The sequence below is a fragment of the Mustela nivalis genome (assembly GCF_964662115.1).
Source record: "Mustela nivalis genome assembly, chromosome: 11".
Lineage (NCBI taxonomy): Eukaryota > Metazoa > Chordata > Mammalia > Carnivora > Mustelidae > Mustela > Mustela nivalis.
In genome coordinates this window covers 55,810,890-55,828,389 of record NC_139030.1, presented here as the reverse complement: position 1 = coordinate 55,828,389, position 17,500 = coordinate 55,810,890, and the positions used below count along the sequence as shown (strand labels likewise).

The window sequence follows — 17,500 nt, the reverse complement described above, 5'->3', positions numbered from 1 at the left end:
GTAACCTCTAGCTTAATGATTTTAGGATTTGCCATTTAGTTTTGGTTCAAATATCCCAAAAAGTTTTCTTTTTTTTCATATTCATGTGATAAAACTTCCCAATTAGTTCCTTTGAATATAAGATCTCTTTTTTTTTCTAGAAGCATTTTTCTTCTTTTTTTCCCAGAAACAAAAATGGAAGCTAAATATTTTTAATACTTTTACTACAAGACATTATACACTTTTGGAAAAGTATCATTCTGAACTATCACTATGTATTGAAAAACTTAACTAAAAGCTTGATTGTAGGGGTGCCTGTGTTGCTCAGTCAACTGAGCTCAGATACTCAGTTAAGCATCTGACTCTTGGTTTCGGCTCAGATCATGATCTTGGGGTCCTGGGATTGAGCCCCTGATTGGCCTCTGTGCTTTGCAGAGAGTCTTCTTGAGGGCTCTCTTTCTTCCTCTCCCTCTGCTTCCCACCTCACTTGCTCTCTATCTCAAATAAATATATATATTTTAAAAGGCCGATTATAGTTACATAATATAGTTTGCATATAAAAGAAGTATCTTCATTGTTACTCTTGAAAAATGTATAAAGTAGTCCAATAAATCATTGGTCTTGTTGTTACCTCTCATAGCCAACTCACCCCAATAGTTGACACCCTTAACCGCCTTCCAGACCCATGCCTTCCCTTGCTATCCTTGATGCCTACATACCTCCCTCTAAAATATGCCCTATGCTCCTTTGCTTTGCAACCTAATAACTGTCCTCAACATATTTCCTTTCTGTCTCCCATTTCTTCAGGATTCCTAACTGCAACTAGCTAATCAAATAACTACTGTAAGATCATAGACACTCAATAAGTATTTGTTCAATACCTGAATTACTTAGATATTTATGGATTACTATGGTAACATGTGAGTTTAAGGGAAGACTTCATTAAGAAATAGACTTTAATCCAAAGGGATGGGAAAGAGAAGAGTAACCTTTAGCAAGCACTTACTACCTACCTGGTACTGAGTTAGTCTTTCATATGTGCTGCTTTATTTTTTAAAATCATAAATTACCTTTCACCATTTTACAGAAAAACAAATGAAATCTTAACAAGTTAAATATCTTGCCAAAATATAACAAGTAAGTGGCAAAGAGGAGAGTCAGACCCAGGTCCAAGTCCAAAGTCAGAACTCCTCCGATAGCATATCACATCTTAAAAGAACGAAGAGTAGGTTTGGGACCATCAGAGAACCCATGAAAGCACATGGGATTAGAGAAGTTGTATTGCTTTCTTTGAGGCAAACTTCACCTTTTTCTCGATGCTACATGGAAAAAATAGTCTAGACACCATTTTTCCCAGAAACTATTTCCTCCTATACTAATGTGAATCACAATTAATTTTTGTTTCAGCTCTTGAAGTCCAGTCTGAGATAGTGATTATCTAAATCAGATATTTTAATTTTATTATTTTCAAGTGATATAGTAACTGGAAGTAAACTAATCAAAAGTTGAATCCTAAAAATTCTACCTTAATGGTTTTAATCAGCATACTCAAATACTGATTTGATTGTTATTGATGAAATCTCATCAGTAAATTAACTTCCCCTAACAATCCTATTTAACCTATTTATTTTTTGACTCATTCTTTTATTTCCACATGTTGAAATTTAATTTGGTGTACATATTTTAAAATTTGAAAGCATGAGATTTTACTCTATTTTTTATCAGTAAGAACTTATTTATTTATTTATTTATTTATTTTTAAAGATTTTATTTATTTGTCAGAGACAGAGGGAGAGAGAGCGAGTGAAGAGGGAGAAGCAGGCTCCCTGCCGAGCAAGGAGCCCGATGTGGGACTCGATCCCAGGACCCTGGAATCATGACCTGAGCCAAAGGCAGTTGCTTAACCAACTGAGCCACCCAGGCGTCCCAGTAAGAACTTATTTAATGTACGTACATGGATCACCCATTTTAAGAAACTCATAAAAGTAAGTATCAAGAAGTGTCTCGTTTTCTTGCTTTTTAAGTAACAACCGAAGTTAGGAATATCTAACATGAAATGGTCAACTGGTTTAACAACAACTAACTTTTTCTCATTATTTTTCTAAGAGTTTTGCGTGTATTATCTCATTAGAGTCTCAAATTAAAAATAAATAAATAAAACAATGTAAGTGGGGAAGTAATATTATTATTATTAATATTATTATCTTTACAGATGAGGAGAGTCAGGCTTGAGGCTTTGTGTAAGGTTTGTAGAATCCAGGAAGAACATATTGACTTTTTTTTTTTTTAAGATTTTACTTATTTATTGGAAAGAAAGAAAAAGATAAAGAAAATGAGCTGGAGAGTGACAGAGGGAGAGGGAGAGGGAGAGATTCTCTAAAGCACGCTCCATGGAGCCTGACACAGGGCTCCACCTTAGGACTCTGAGATCCCAACCAAAACTGAAACCAAGAGGCTGATGTTTCACCAACTGAGCCACCTAGGTGCCCCTTCACTGCCCTGTTCTTAACTGCCCAGAGTTCAACAGGCATGATCTACAGGAGATAATTCATTTCCAAACCAATTGTTCCTCTTGGTGGTGGAGGATTCTCTTATGGTCAGGGAGCAAACATCTGCAGGAGGCATTTGATATTTGACCTCCTCTTGAACAAAAAGCAAAGATGGGGTTCTCAGGTAGAAAAGCACCCTGAATTTTTAAAATTAAACACATTGAGGTTATCTTTCTCAAGCTACTCCCTTAGAACTACTTTCACATCTTCTGTAAGTCATTCAATTACAGAATCCAGGAAGATTATTTTCAATAAGAATTCGTGGCAATTAAATGGAGGGGGCTGTTGGAGAACTTAACTGCTTTTGGATCAAAGAACCCCTTAAGAATCTGGTTAAAGTTATGCACTTTAACCAGAAAATGCTCTGTACATATACTTGTCATATTTCCTTGAAGTTTCCAACTTCATAAGATACTGGGAACACAAGAATTATTTTCCAATATAGATATTATTTAAGAGAAAGATTTTTTTTTTAAGATTTTATTTATTTATTTGACAGACAGAGATCACAAGTAGGCAGAGAGGCAGGCAGAGAAAGATGGGGAAACAGGCTCCCTGCTCAGCAGAGAGCCCAATGTGGGGCTCGATCCCAGGACCCTGAGATCATGACCTGAGCTGAAGGCAGGGGCTTAACCCACTGAGCTACCCAGGTGCCCCAAGAGAAAGAGTTTTGAACAAGACATTTTAGAAGATGCTTCTTCCACATTATTTGAACATGAAATAAGTTCCTGCTGTCTCAAACCACAATTATGAGTCAAAAAAGAAAGAGACATCATCAACTTGGACAGTTTTATATCCGTGAAGTTAACATGGGAGATTTTATAGCCTGGAAATGTGTTACGTGTTATGAAAATTTTCCCAAAAATTTGCTTTCTTGGTTGAAAGATAGTCTTTAGTATCTCTTAACAAAAACAGAGAGAATTGTGAAGTGTTTGCAGTGGCAAAATTATGTCATTTCATTTTATAGCATTTCCAATAAGATGAAGTTCATCTCTGAGATACGGGAAGTTTGTAAAGCAACCACTTGTGGGATTTTTTTTTTTTTTCAGTTGAAATAGATTCACTTTTGTAATAGCAATCTTTCAGAAAATAAGATTCTGAAGTAACTTACCTCATCAGAACCAGATCCAAAAATCAGCAAGTCAAATGGAATTGCTGCAACCATGTCGATCAGGAACCAGCCTTTGAAGTAGTGTATTGCTATTTTGGCCGGATCACTTACCACTTCTTCATTCTGATTTACATACGTTGTTCTGAAGTTTATGAGAATATCTATGATGAACATAATATCCACAATCAAGTCCACCACATTCAAAGGGCTGCAAGAGTAGCCACATTCTCGTCTTTTCTGTTCTTCTCTGTCATTGAGGAGAAAGGCTGCAGAGTAGGGCGTGAATATAGCAGTGTATATGACCAAGAGAAGAATAAGCCAATCCCAGACAGCTTTGAAAGGGCTGTAGTGCAATATTGTAAACTTGTTGATGCGTGGGCTCTGCAGTTTATATTCTGGTAGGACATCCGCTCCTAAAGAGAGAACCTGAGCAAAAAAAGAAAATAGCACACTACATAAAAATGTCATTATTTGATCTCCTGACCTATAAAAAGGTAAGGTAATTATGCATCAAAATCTGTTAGGCAGGATACAGGCAATCCTGTATGTATGTATGAAAATGGCATACATTTAAAGGACCCCACATAAACCTCTATTCTGCAGTATATTTGACCCCAGAAAATTCCAGTCTTTTTTCTTGATAAATATTATTTTCACTGAAAAGTAATGAGTATTGTCACCGAAATAGCAAGGAGTGGTTACTGGTTCTTTGGAACATACACTACTCAGAAATAAAAATACATGGCTGTTTTTAGAAAATCATAAAACCATTCTGATATATGAGTAATTCAGTTTTCAAATCTCAGAAAGGATTGTCTGTAATGAACAGAAGAAGCCTACTTGGATCCATGCTCATATTTAATTTATATATGTTTAATTTATAATTAAACCTTGATAAATTAAATGCAACTCATTCAAATCTCTAATTATAATTTTCTCACCTGCAATCTGTTTTTAAAATTAGAAAAAAAGGCACATAAGTCTAAAATAAACACAAAAGAGTCTTTTTCCTAAAAGATTGAGAGAATATTTTCTATTCTGGGACAAATGTACTTGCACTCAAACTCCTCCATCACATTTAGAGAATTACAAAGAGACAATGGTACAAGGAAATGTTTAGAATATTGATCTAGAAATGTTGTAAGATTATTAGCACCAGTGGGCACGTAAGCTCTGGGATTTATTCTACATGATAAGACATTGGGTAGACTAAAGTAGTTCATCTTGTAAAATCTTAGTTTATCTGAAAAAAATGAGAACTAAACCTGAATCACAGCCCAGTAGAAAAGTTCATGAGTTGGTAACTTTAGACTAAGTTTCAATAACAAAGGTAGAAGCAAAAATGTTATTTCATGACCCCCAAAATGTAATTAGTCCTAATATAGAAGTGTACAAAAATTAAAAAGTTTTGATGGCTCCACAAGTAGCACATAGAGTCATGTTTTAAGGAAGCAGTGGGTGACACTCTTGTATTATGAATATCCCACATATATGCATTGTCTCTATTTTGGAGTTAAATTCACTAAATAAATTTTCTTAGGCTAGATTCTCCTAAATATTATCAGCTCCTAAATATTCTCCTAAATATTATCAGCTTTTCAGCAAGAACCTCAGACAATCCCTGTTAGTTCGTCAAAGAGTATTATTTCTCTGTTCTTGGTAATTTTATCCCTGTAGGTTTTAACTTGATTATAACAATAGCATAGGCAAATTTCAATTTTAAATCTTACTTTCATTGTCATATCTCATACATTGTTTTCACATATAATGAGTTACTATTGTTATCTTAAAAAGAACTTGAGAAGTTTAATAACAACCACAAATGAGATACAACAGATTTTTAAATATAACAGAAGAGTTCAGTTAAAATAGACAAAGGTGTTTTAAGATAACAGCTAAACCGATTTAACTTAAATTTAAAAAATCATAATAATACGGAACCTAACCATTTTTTCTCAGTCCAGAGTAAATTTGAACAGGAAACAGAGCTTTATTTTAAGCTACTATGAGAAAGGACAGGAATTATTAGTAAAAAAGAAATCTGGAAAATAAAGTGATTTCATTGTTTCTGAAATATTGAAAATCTTTAGAATCCAAGACCTCAATCTCTATCTCTAATTGTAAAGAAGAATAATGTTTGGAAAATCCGTGAGTTGATTACTGCAGACTGTTGATAATTGCAGACTGTTAAAACTCCAATCTTAGGCTCAGTACAGAAAAGTAGCCCATAATATTTTGTAGGATCATCTCTTCATCTCTTAAGGTGTTACTATGTAATGTCCCTTTCTAAAAAAAAAAAAAAAGGCAAAAACAAAAACAAACAGAACAAAACAAAACAAAGCAAAAAAACAGGGGAGATTCAGAGTGTACAAAATAAAATCCAAAACCTTATTTTGCCTCTCAAAGTCATCTAAAACCTGAACTCATGTTATCTTTCCAGTTTTTTCTCTCAGTAGATTCTTTTATGCACTCTGACAAAACTTGGCTAAAAATTTTAACCTACTGAGATATTTCCAAATCCCTAAATTCACAAATTTCTCTCAGAAAAAATGGGTATGTAATTATCCAACGAGAACAGCAACAACCAAAAAGTCATTCTTAATGAGAGGGATATGTATTTGAGTTTGCTCCCTGCTTAAGTGACATGCTTCTGATACCAACCTCCCACAGAGGGCAATTTGAATGCTTGTTTAAGCAGAAGTCTAAATTAGAATGCATTCAGCACCACGGAGCATCCCCTGAGAAGTGAAAACTGTGGATGGAACCCTTTCCATCACACATATGCAAGCATTCCTTTAACAGAGGACTGCTGGAGACTGAAAAATTGGGAAGACACTGTCCCTGACATTGCAGTTTATGGCCTACTGGGAGAAAGAAACATGCAGGTGAATGCAAGCTCTACTGAGGTCCACCCATTTCTGGGTTGGTGATGGAGCTGATGAAGGGGGTGGTCTCCATAGAGACTTTTCAGGGAAAGATGTCCCTTGAAGTGAGACATTGAGAGGAGAGAAGATAAGACTGTAGCTGGGGGATGAGGAAACTGGAAAAGGAAGACTATTAAGGCAGAGGAAACAGAACAAAGGTATGAAATAATGTCTTGTGTGTTGAGGAATTACAAGCTGTCTTATCCTGCTGATGGACAAAAATGCATTTGCAGTAATTGATACCAAATTAGATGATACAAGTTTGACTTCTGCATGGGTATGCCTGTGTTTTATCATTCAATTCTTTCATGAATTTTACTAGCCAATGATTTGAAAACTTTTATTTATACAGCATACTTTAGCACCACGAGGTCTCATTTGACAACCTGAATAGACCAATAACCAGTAACAAGATTGAAGCAGTAATCAAAAACCTCCCAGGAAACAAGAGTCCAAGGTCTGAGGGATTCCCTGGGGAATTCTACCAAACATTCAACGGAGAAATAATGCCTATCTCCTGAAGCTGTTTCAAAAAAAAAAAAAAAAAAAAAAAAGAAAAGAAAGAAAGAAAGAAAGAAATAGAATAAAAATTCCACAGTCTTTCTATGAGGCTAGCATTATCTTGATCCCCAAACCAAGCAAAGACCCCATTAAAAAGGAGAATTTCAGACCAATATCCCTAATGAATATGGGTGCCAAAATTCTCAACAAGATGCTAGCTATTAGAATCCAACAGTACCATAAAAGGATTATGCAACATGACCAGGTGGGCTTTATCCTTGTGATGCAAGGGTGGTCCAACATTCACAAATCAATCAGTGTAATAGAACACATCAATAGAGAAGAGACAAGAACCACATGATTCTCTCAATTGATATAGAAGAAGCATTTGACAAAATACAGCATCCTTTCCTGATTAAAACTCTTTAGAGTATAGGAATAGAGAGAACATTCCTCAACTTCATAAAATCCAGCTATGGAAAACTCACAGTAAATCTCATTCTCAGTGAGGAAAATCTAAAAGATTTTCCATTGAGATCAGGACTACAACAAGGATGCCAATTCTCGCCACTATTGTTCAACATAGTACTAGAAGTTCTTGCAACAGCAATCAGACCACAAAAAGAAATAAAATGTATAAAAATTGGCAAAGATGTCAAACTCTCTCTCTTCCCAAAATACTCCATTCCCAAATTACTAGAACTCATACAGCAATTTAGTTATGTGGTAGGATACAAAATCAGTGCACAGATATAAATTACTTTCTTATATATTAACAATGTAACTGTAGAAAGAAATTAGAGCATTTACAATAGCATGAAAAATCACAAGATAACTTGGAATAAACCTAGCCAATGAAATAAAGGGTCTATACTCTAGGAACTACACAAAACTTATGAAAGAAATTGAAGAAGACACAAAATGATGGAAAAATATTCCATGCTCATTGTTAAAATGTCTATGCTGCCCAGAGAAACCTATTATTTAATTGCCATCCCAATCAAAATACCCACAGCATTTTTCAAAGTGCTGGAACAAATGATCCTAAAATTCGTGTGGAACCAGAAAAGACCCTGAATTGCCAAGAGGATGTTGAAAAAGAAAAACAAACCTGGGGGCATCACGCTATGTTACAAGCTATATTACAACACTGTGATCACCAAGACAACACAGTACTGGCACAAAAACAGACATATAGACCAGTGGAACAGAGTAGAGAACCCAGATACGAACTCTCCACTGTATGGTCAACTAATTTTCAACAAAGCAGGAAAAAATTTCCAATGGAGAAAAGATAGTCTCTTCAATAAATGATGCTGGGAAAATTGGATAGCTATATACAGAAGAATGCAACTCGACCAATCTTTTACACCGTACACAAAGATAAACTCAAAATGAATGAAAGACCTCAATGTGAGACAGGAATCCATCAAAATACTAGAGGAGAACATAGGCAGTAACCTCTTCAACATCAGCCGCAGTAACTTCTTTCAAGATATGTCTCCAAAGGCAAAGGAAACAAAAGCGAAAATGAACTTTTGGGACTTCATCAAGATAAAAAGCTTCTTCACAGCAAAGGAAACAGTCGACAAAACAGAGACTCAACCCTCAGAATGGGAGAAGATATTTGCAAATCATACTACAGAGAAAGGGCTGATATCCATGATCTATAAAGAACTTCTCAAACTCAACACCCCAAAAAACAAATAATCAATTCAAAAAATTGGCAAACAACATAAACAGACCATTCTCCAAAGATGATTTTAAAATGGCTAACAGACACATGAAAACATTTTCATCATCATTAGCCATCAGGGAAATTCAAGTCAAAACTATGTTGAAATACCATCTTACACCAGTTAAAATAGCAAAACCTGACAAGGCAAGAAATTACAAATGTTGGAGAAGTTGTGGAGAAAGGGGAACTCTCTTACACTGTTGGTGGGAATGCAAGTTGGTGCAGCCACTTTGGAAAACAGTGTGCAGGTTCCTCAAAAAATTAAATTAGAGCTACCCTATGACCCTGCAATTGCACTACTGGGTATTTACCCCAAAGATACAGATGTAGTGAAAAGAAGGGCCACATGCATCCCAGTGTTCATAGCAGCAATGTCCACAATAGCTAAATTATGGAAAGAGCTGAGATGCCCTTCAGCAGATGAATGGATAAAGAAGATGTGGTCCATATATACAATGGAATATTACTCAGCAATCAGAAAGGATCAACATCAACATGCATAACATGGATGGGACTAGAGGAGATTATGCTAAGTGAAATAAGTCAAGCAGAGAAAGTCGATTATCATATGGTTTCACTTATTTGTCAAACTTAAGGAATAGCATGGAGGACATGAGGAGAAGGAAGGGGCAAATGAAGGAGGAGAAATTGGAGTGGGAGACAAAGAAATTGGAGTGGGAGAAACTATGGAGAAACTATGGACTCCAGAAAACAAAGTGAGGATTTAGAGGGGGTTGGGGGGATGGGTGAGCCGTGATAGGTATTAAAAAGGGCACGGATTACAGGGAGCTCTGGGTGTTATACACAAACAATGAATCATGGAACACTACTTGAAAAACTAATGATGTACTGTATGGTGACTAACATAACATAATAAAAAAAAATCCTCAAATGTGGTCATAGGCAGTGAAGTCAGGTAGCACTCTATTATTAAGTGATTATCTTACTGAGTCAGAAGATTATTTGGAGTTTTCACCAACATACACAGTTTTTAAGATTTTCTGGGAGAGTTTATGGCCCTTTGAGAATATTCTTTTCTGTGAATATTGGTTTAAGAATTATTAAAGGTTACCAGACAGAGAAGACAAGGTAACCAAATTAAGTTTTAGATAAATGCTTCTGGCAATGGAAAGCAAGAGAACCCAGAGGAAGTAGGATCAGAGGCTTAGAGATAAATTAGGACTTTGGTACTAAGAAAGATAGATAAATGAAGAGATCAGAAATGCCTGTATTAAGGGGAGGTGGCAGAGACTGAAAAGAAGGGTATATTTGGGAACTAAATGCAATTCAAGATAAGAATGAGGAATAAGGAAACATTTATTTCTTTGTGGTTTCAATAATGAGTTTTATTAGAGCCATTCATGGTAATACAAATCTATGAAGTTTCACCCATTTATAGACTAAGGGAAGGAACCCTAGATTTTAAATGTAAGGAACTGGGTTTAAAATTCAGATACAATTTTTCTGGTAATTTAATATCTCTGGATCTGGCTGTTTTGTTTTGTTTTCATCTGTGACTCTAGATAATATATATAATATAAATATATATACATTTATGTATATGTATATGTATATATTTATTTATATAATAGATTAATATAATTATATAAATATAATTATATTTATATATACATATATAAATATATACACATATATAATTATATGTATATGTAAATATATACATATAAAATATATTTATATAAATATATAAAATTTATATATAATTATAGTATATACACATATATTATATATTAAATATTTAATATATGCCTATATATTTATATTAAATATTTAATATATATCTATATATTTATATATTATATATTATACAATTATAATATAATTGTATATTATATACAATTATATAATTAGTATTAATTATAATAATTATTACATGCAATAATATAATATACAATTATATATTATAATTGTGTATTATATATAATTATAATATATTATAATTGTATGATATATAATATAATTATATATTTGTATTTAATATATATTTATATTTAATATAAATATAAAATGTGTTTATATTATGTTATTATATATATTTATATAATATATTAATATAATAAATGTAAATATATTTATATTTATATTATATAATAAATACAAAATATATTTATGTTTATAAATATATATTTATATATCTATATTTATATTATCTAGAGTCACAGATAATATATATAACATCTAGACTCTAGATAAATATAATCTAAAGACACGTATCTATATCTATCTATGTATAGAGAGACTTGTTATATATGTAGTTTTTAAAGAAACTGCATATACAGGGTTATATAGAGAGATATATAATATAAAGACTGTGTGTACATATGTGTGTATATGTAGATGTATGTATATCCAGAGAGAGATGTATTTATTTATACATACAGAGATACAGTTTCTATAAAAACTATATATAGTTTCTCTATACAGTCCCTTTTTGTGGCACTTTTCTATATGGTCTCTTCAGCAGGGTAGTAAAATGTCCATGTGGAGATTCAGTATTCCCAAGGGAGAAGCAGAAACATCTAGTCCTAAAGTCAAGGACTGGGAATAGTACGGGATCATTTTTTCCATATTCTATTGACCAAAGCAGTCACAGTCTAGCCTAGATTCAAGAAAATGGAGATATAAGTCTTTACTTTTTCATAGAAAAATAGCATATGTGTGGAAGGAAAGGGATAAATTGGGGCCGTCTTGGAGACAAGCTATCACAGGAGTTATTGACAATTGTTTTAGGCTTGATGCTATTATGGTTTATTTAAATAGTATTTACTTCTTAGGGGGTGCACCATGAAATATTTATGGACAAAATGCTATAGCTTTTGGGGTAACTATAAGAACATGAATTCCAGACCTCTGCTGGATGCCTGAAACTACAAATGATACTGAATCCAATATATATTATATTTTTTCCTATATATACACACCTATGATGAAGTTGAACTGACAAATCAGGCACAGTTAAGAGATGAACAAGAGTAACACTAAAAAGAACCACTATAACGACATGCTGTAATAAAAGTTATGTGAATGTTGAATCTCTCTCTCTCAAAATATCTTATTGTAATGTACTGACCCTTCTTCTTATAATACATGATATAATATAATGTCTGTGTGATGAGATGAAGTGAGGTGAACGACACAGGTGATGTAATTAGGTTATCATTGATCTTTTGATGATAGACAGATGATCACCTGCTTTCAAACCATGGTTGACCATCGCTAACTGAAACTGCGGAAAGCAAAGCTGCAGGTTAATGGGGGGTGTTGTAATCCAGAGTGAGAGAATGGAAGGTGGAGAGGAAGTCGAGTTATTTGCAGCAACATTAGTTGTACGCTGACTTTTACTACAACTGGGAGATGGGCATAGAGTATTTATAATTTTTATAACATGTTTATGTTTTTTCACTATAAAAACCAATACGTTTAGAATTTCAGCCAGAAAGGCCCAAGATCAACTGAGAATGTAATTTCTCGATGGAAAAAAAGAACTGGATCTACATGCATCAAGGGCTCACTCCTATCAGAGCTCCTTGTTGGGTAAGCTTGGATTACTGTTTCTACAATAGAACATTTAATTTGCTCTCTGCACATCTCATTCATATTATGTTGGTCTTCATTCAGCCACACAGACTAAACAACAATGCTGACTTTGCTGGCCTTGACATGTTTGCCTTTAAAGTCCCGTCAAATTGGTGGCTCAGACAAATCATGTTACAAGAAGATAGTTGAATAAGCTAAGTCTGCAAATGCTTATTCCTCTGAGTATACTTGGCTGCATTGCTCATTAAGTTAGATTAAAATACAGTCACTTCTCAGAGACTTATTAGGTTAGACCTCTTGTTGCAATACTTTTATTAACATTTCATATTCAAAGTTCAGGTTTTCATTCTGAATTGACATATGCATGCTTTTTTATTTTTTCTCCATAAGACTATGACTAAATGCAACATTTATGTTGGTTAACATCATTTTCGTAAATATTTGCCTTATGTACTCCTTTTATAATCCATTTCTAGGAAATAATATCTCTCTTAAGGAATCAAAAGGTTTCATTTCTTTTTTATTTTAAAAAAATAAGAATTATTCCATTAATTGTATCTCCTTTTGTCTTCTTACATAAAACTATGAGTTTAAAATTTCAGGACAATTATTTCTATTTCCCTTCACCTTGTTTTAATTGTTCTATTTCCATTTCAATGGTCTAAATGCATGTATCTTTTATAATGTCACTTTATACTTCTTTGGAAATAGGATAAATGTATAAATTATAAGACATAAGTAAGTTAATATTAATCTTGAAAGTGCTTTAGAGCCATTATGCTGGAAATGAAATATTAGACAGGCAAATATTTATTTTAAAAATGTGAATAGGATTCTAAGGTGCCAATGATTAAAACAGAGAAAGGCTGCTACACAATCCATTACGTTTCCTTAGGAGAGCCAACTTCTCCCACACATTTGAGAAATAGCATACTTTAGAAAGATAAAACACGATTAATTGAACTATTATAAGGGTTTTCTTTTAAGAGTCAAAGAAAAAAGAAGGAAAAAAAAAACCCTCACTATATTAAAAAGGGGAACTCCATGGTCTCCAGAAAGACACTTCTATTTTCTCTTTCCTCAAACCACCAATTAAATGTACAGTTTAACACAGACTAAAATATGGTTTTCTTCACCAAATCCAGTTTTTCTTCTTGCTAACACATTGCTATTTGTTTAACCTATAACAGTTAAGTGTTATATAAAACCCAAATCTTTATACGAAACAGCACTATTTATTCAATGAAGATCTACTGCGAAAATTTTGTGTGAACACCAGGATTAATAACTACTTTTCTCTTTTGAAAAGTGCAATAGGGAACGATTAAGCTTTCCAAAAGATTATACAGTACTTTTGGCAGCTGTTAAACGCCATGCTGAGGTGTTGGTAGAGACTGCTCATCTGTTATTTATCCTTTACTTGGGACTTGCAGTTAACTAATAGGCTAGCCATATTTTTATCTATCAGGAAAAGCAGTCAGTAATAAAATGAATCAGACAGATCATACAGCATCAGAAAATATTTAAATCCCCCTGGCTTTTCAGCAGATGATTTAAGAAGTCCAGCAAAATCTGAGTAATTTTCATTAATACAAGCAGCCTGATGGATAATTACTCAAATATTTAAATTAAAAGATGAAAAGATTCACACAATAAATGAAATCTGTCACAGAGGAAGTTTTTTAAATAAATAAAATATTAAAATGAGGTAGTAGAATCACTGCAGCAGTCCATATTTAAATAATTGTCCAAGGTTTAGGTTAAAGTAGACATTGTATCATTTATGCACATGTGCACATGTATGCTTGTGTGTGTGTGTGTTGGGCTGAATCAGAAGATAGTACAATTTTGTAAAAATCGGAGTCATGTGGGTACAGATAAATGCTAGGTTTAGTGTTTTGTTTTGTATGTAGTATGCTACGTACAAAAAATTTTTAATACAAAAAAATTTTATGTTAATAACACAAAAAATCTGCTTCTCAAAATATGTGACTCAGAATATGAGATAAATAGGTTACGTAATATCTTAAACATTTATAATATTCATAAATGACTGCAAACACATGTATATTAAAAATTGCAGTTTCTTCTAAAACCATATACTCTGAACTTCCACGGCAGTGGCCAGCTGGGCATCGCCCTCAGTTTTGGCTCCCTCACCCTGTACCAGGCTGGTCTGGGAGCTTGAGATAACACCTGCTTGCTGATACCAGATTGCTTCCTTGCCTCCTTTCTCCTTTTCCTTTTCTCACGGAGACGGCACACATGCACTCCTTTTCCTTTATCCTTATTTTTAAATGGATCTCCATTTAAGGCAAAGGAACAGGTAGCACACTGGTTTGTGAGAAAGCCTTTCACAAATGTTTTTCAAAAGCGCAGATAACTAAGAAACAGGCTTGGAGGTGGGAGAGAGGAGTGAAGGGCTGAGATAGGCTACTTGGAGGTAGATGCGCCAGGCGCCAATAGGAGAAGATACCTGGCAGACAGGAAGTCTGGGATAGAGCCCCTGAGGAGGTTGCAGCTCAAAATTTCATTCTGTCCAGGCAGGATGAAATTCTGGAAAGTGGATTTATTGGTCAAGAAAGTATACAAAAAGAGAGAACCCAGTGGGGATAACTAAAATGTGGGATAGAGAAAAAAAAGGCATAGCCAGTATTCCCGGGCTTAGCAGGGGATATATACATAGTTAGTAGGACAAAGAGTACTTGAGGGGGTGTGTCCGTAGGTTAAAACAGAAGAAAAAAGAGACGATGGAGATGGCAATATGGAAAATGCCCGAGAGAAAGGATTAGGATAGATATAGCTGCTGTGCACCAAAATTTGCTGTTTTTCCTTACATGGGATGGAGTTGTTGCTGCTCGAATGTGTCTGCTTGACCCAAAACTACATTGTCCAATCCTGTTTGAATCTAGGTATGGCCATGTGTCTCAGAAGTAGCACTTTTTGGCCCAAGCTTTCAAGAAGCAGGTGTGTCTTTTCCTGCTCTCTCTCTTTCCTTCCCCTTGGTAAGCACAGATGCTTCCAAAGCCTCAAGTCCTTAAATCCAATGGGGGTGGGAGAGCCTCAAATATAGGAAACTTTGTCACCAAATTACCAAGAGAGGGAAAATCCCTCATTGTACAGGAATACCAGCTTCTGCTACTGCTTGAGCCTGAAATCTAGTATTAGATAACCACAGTAATAAGGAGGTTTATTAGTTCCAGCAGCTAGCATTTCCCTAATACTTGGATCTTTTCTTTGGAATATGTTGCAATAAGATAACACTGACTCTGGAGAGAGAATGACTGCTTACTTTACAAATGCTTTGTCTTTGAGGAAGAGGACAGTTAATACCAAATATGTTTTGTGTTAGTTACCAGGCTCAGTACTGAATTATAGCATTCAATTCTCTCAACAGCTTCTTTAGATAAGCATAATTATCTCTGTTTTTATAGGCTAGGAAACCGACTCAGAGACTGAATAACCTACCTGAGTTCTCCGAGCCAACTAAAGTATTATCAACCATAATATTTTTTAACCTTACTGAATGCCTATTATTCACTGAAAATTATATGGGCATTATCCCATTTAAATGTCACAATTACAGGTATTTATTGTGGACTGAATTGTGTCTCCCCTGCCACCCCAAGAAAGAACACGTGATCTTTTTTGGAAATCGGGTCTTCATAGATAAAGTTAAGGTGAGGTCACACTGAACTGAGGCAGGCCCTAATCCAGTGTCACTCGTATCTTTATAAGTGGAGGAAAGAGACACAGAAACAGATCCACAGGAAGAACATCATGAGACAATGGAAGTAGCGACTGGAGTGACGGCCAACCTCACAGAGCTAAGAGAAAGGCATGGAACAGATTTTTCCCTAAGTCTTCTGAGACAGAACATTCTCCTTCTGACATCTTGATTTCACTTTGAGCCTGAATAATAGTAAGTGAATAAATAACTGTTGTTTTGAGCTATCTAGTTAGTGGCAATTTGTATGACAGCCCAGAAAATGAGACAGTGCTATTGTTTATTTCACTCTACAGATGTAAACTCTGAGGTTAGCTAACTTCCCAACACTGTCTGGTTCAATAGCGCCTGTCTTCTTATCTACACAGCATACCAATATTCAATTTATTCTTTTATGGGACTAAAGCCCATGTTTTCTCACCCTAAATACTGCTTCCAGAAGAAGAAATTATTTTATAGGGGTCCATGTGAATGCTTTCATAGTTATCAAATGCTCTTAATAAAATCCTGATCACTTATGGCAAAATAATAAATAAAGAGACTTATGTCGAACCACTTCTTGTCGAGAGCCTAGAAGCCACTTATTTGGAAGGACATACATGTGTAGGACAAAAACAAATGGAAATGTTAAATGGCTATGATGGGCACCAAAAATAAAAACAAAGACAATTTCCATTAATTAGAAATCCATAATCTGTCAAAGACTGCTGAACACACTAGACTCGAGTTTGAAATAGCCCTGTTAAGTAAATGGCCAGCTCTGCCATGGCTATTTAAAAAAATCTCCCTAGGTATCAGATTCTTTAGCAGCAAAATAGGACAGAAATACCTTCCTCATAGGCAACTGTGCAATAAGTACGAACACAAATGTATAAAGTTCCACAAATAATCCCAGTCTCACCATAAACAACAAATAAGTATTTTCATTATAATTTTATTCATTCATTATAATTTTAAGTGTATGTGTCTTGAACACCTCAAAATTTAATTATATATAACATTCAGCGCCAATTATAGTTATTGACCGAATTCAGTTCTCTGAGGTGACCCTTGGAGAAGTCAATTATGCAAAGATAGAAACAGCAAGAGACAGACAGACAGGCTCTTGATTATGTGTGTTTGCTGGTAAGATAACATGTTTTCTTTGTTTATGAACATCTCAGTTATGCTATACTGTCCTGTGGGCCGTGGTGATAAAGTGGCGATTTAGGGAACCAACTATTTTTTTAAAAGCCCTTAAACAATTTGAAAGGTCCCAGTCAAGCAAGTGATAAGATATTCTCTCATAAAAGCACATGCCCTAGACATAGAGAGCATTTAGTTGGTTTGGTTGGAATACTTATCATAAAGAATTGAACATCTGCTGGGTGGCTGGAGAAAATTACTTTTGGGCATCTTTGAAGAGTGCATGGA

General features: G+C 34.5%; 1 protein-coding gene across 4 annotated transcripts in view; it reads right to left on the bottom strand.

Annotated features, from left to right (window-relative positions):
• KCNH7 (potassium voltage-gated channel subfamily H member 7) overlaps window positions 1–17,500 on the bottom strand; it is a 483,013-nt gene that overhangs the window by 69,469 nt on the left and 396,044 nt on the right. For all 4 annotated transcript variants that reach the window (XM_082691246.1, XM_082691247.1, XM_082691248.1 and 1 more), the window contains one exon: window positions 3,640–4,065. In XM_082691246.1, coding sequence (XP_082547372.1) covers window positions 3,640–4,065 — 426 coding nt within the window. The remainder of the gene's footprint in view (window positions 1–3,639; window positions 4,066–17,500) is intronic.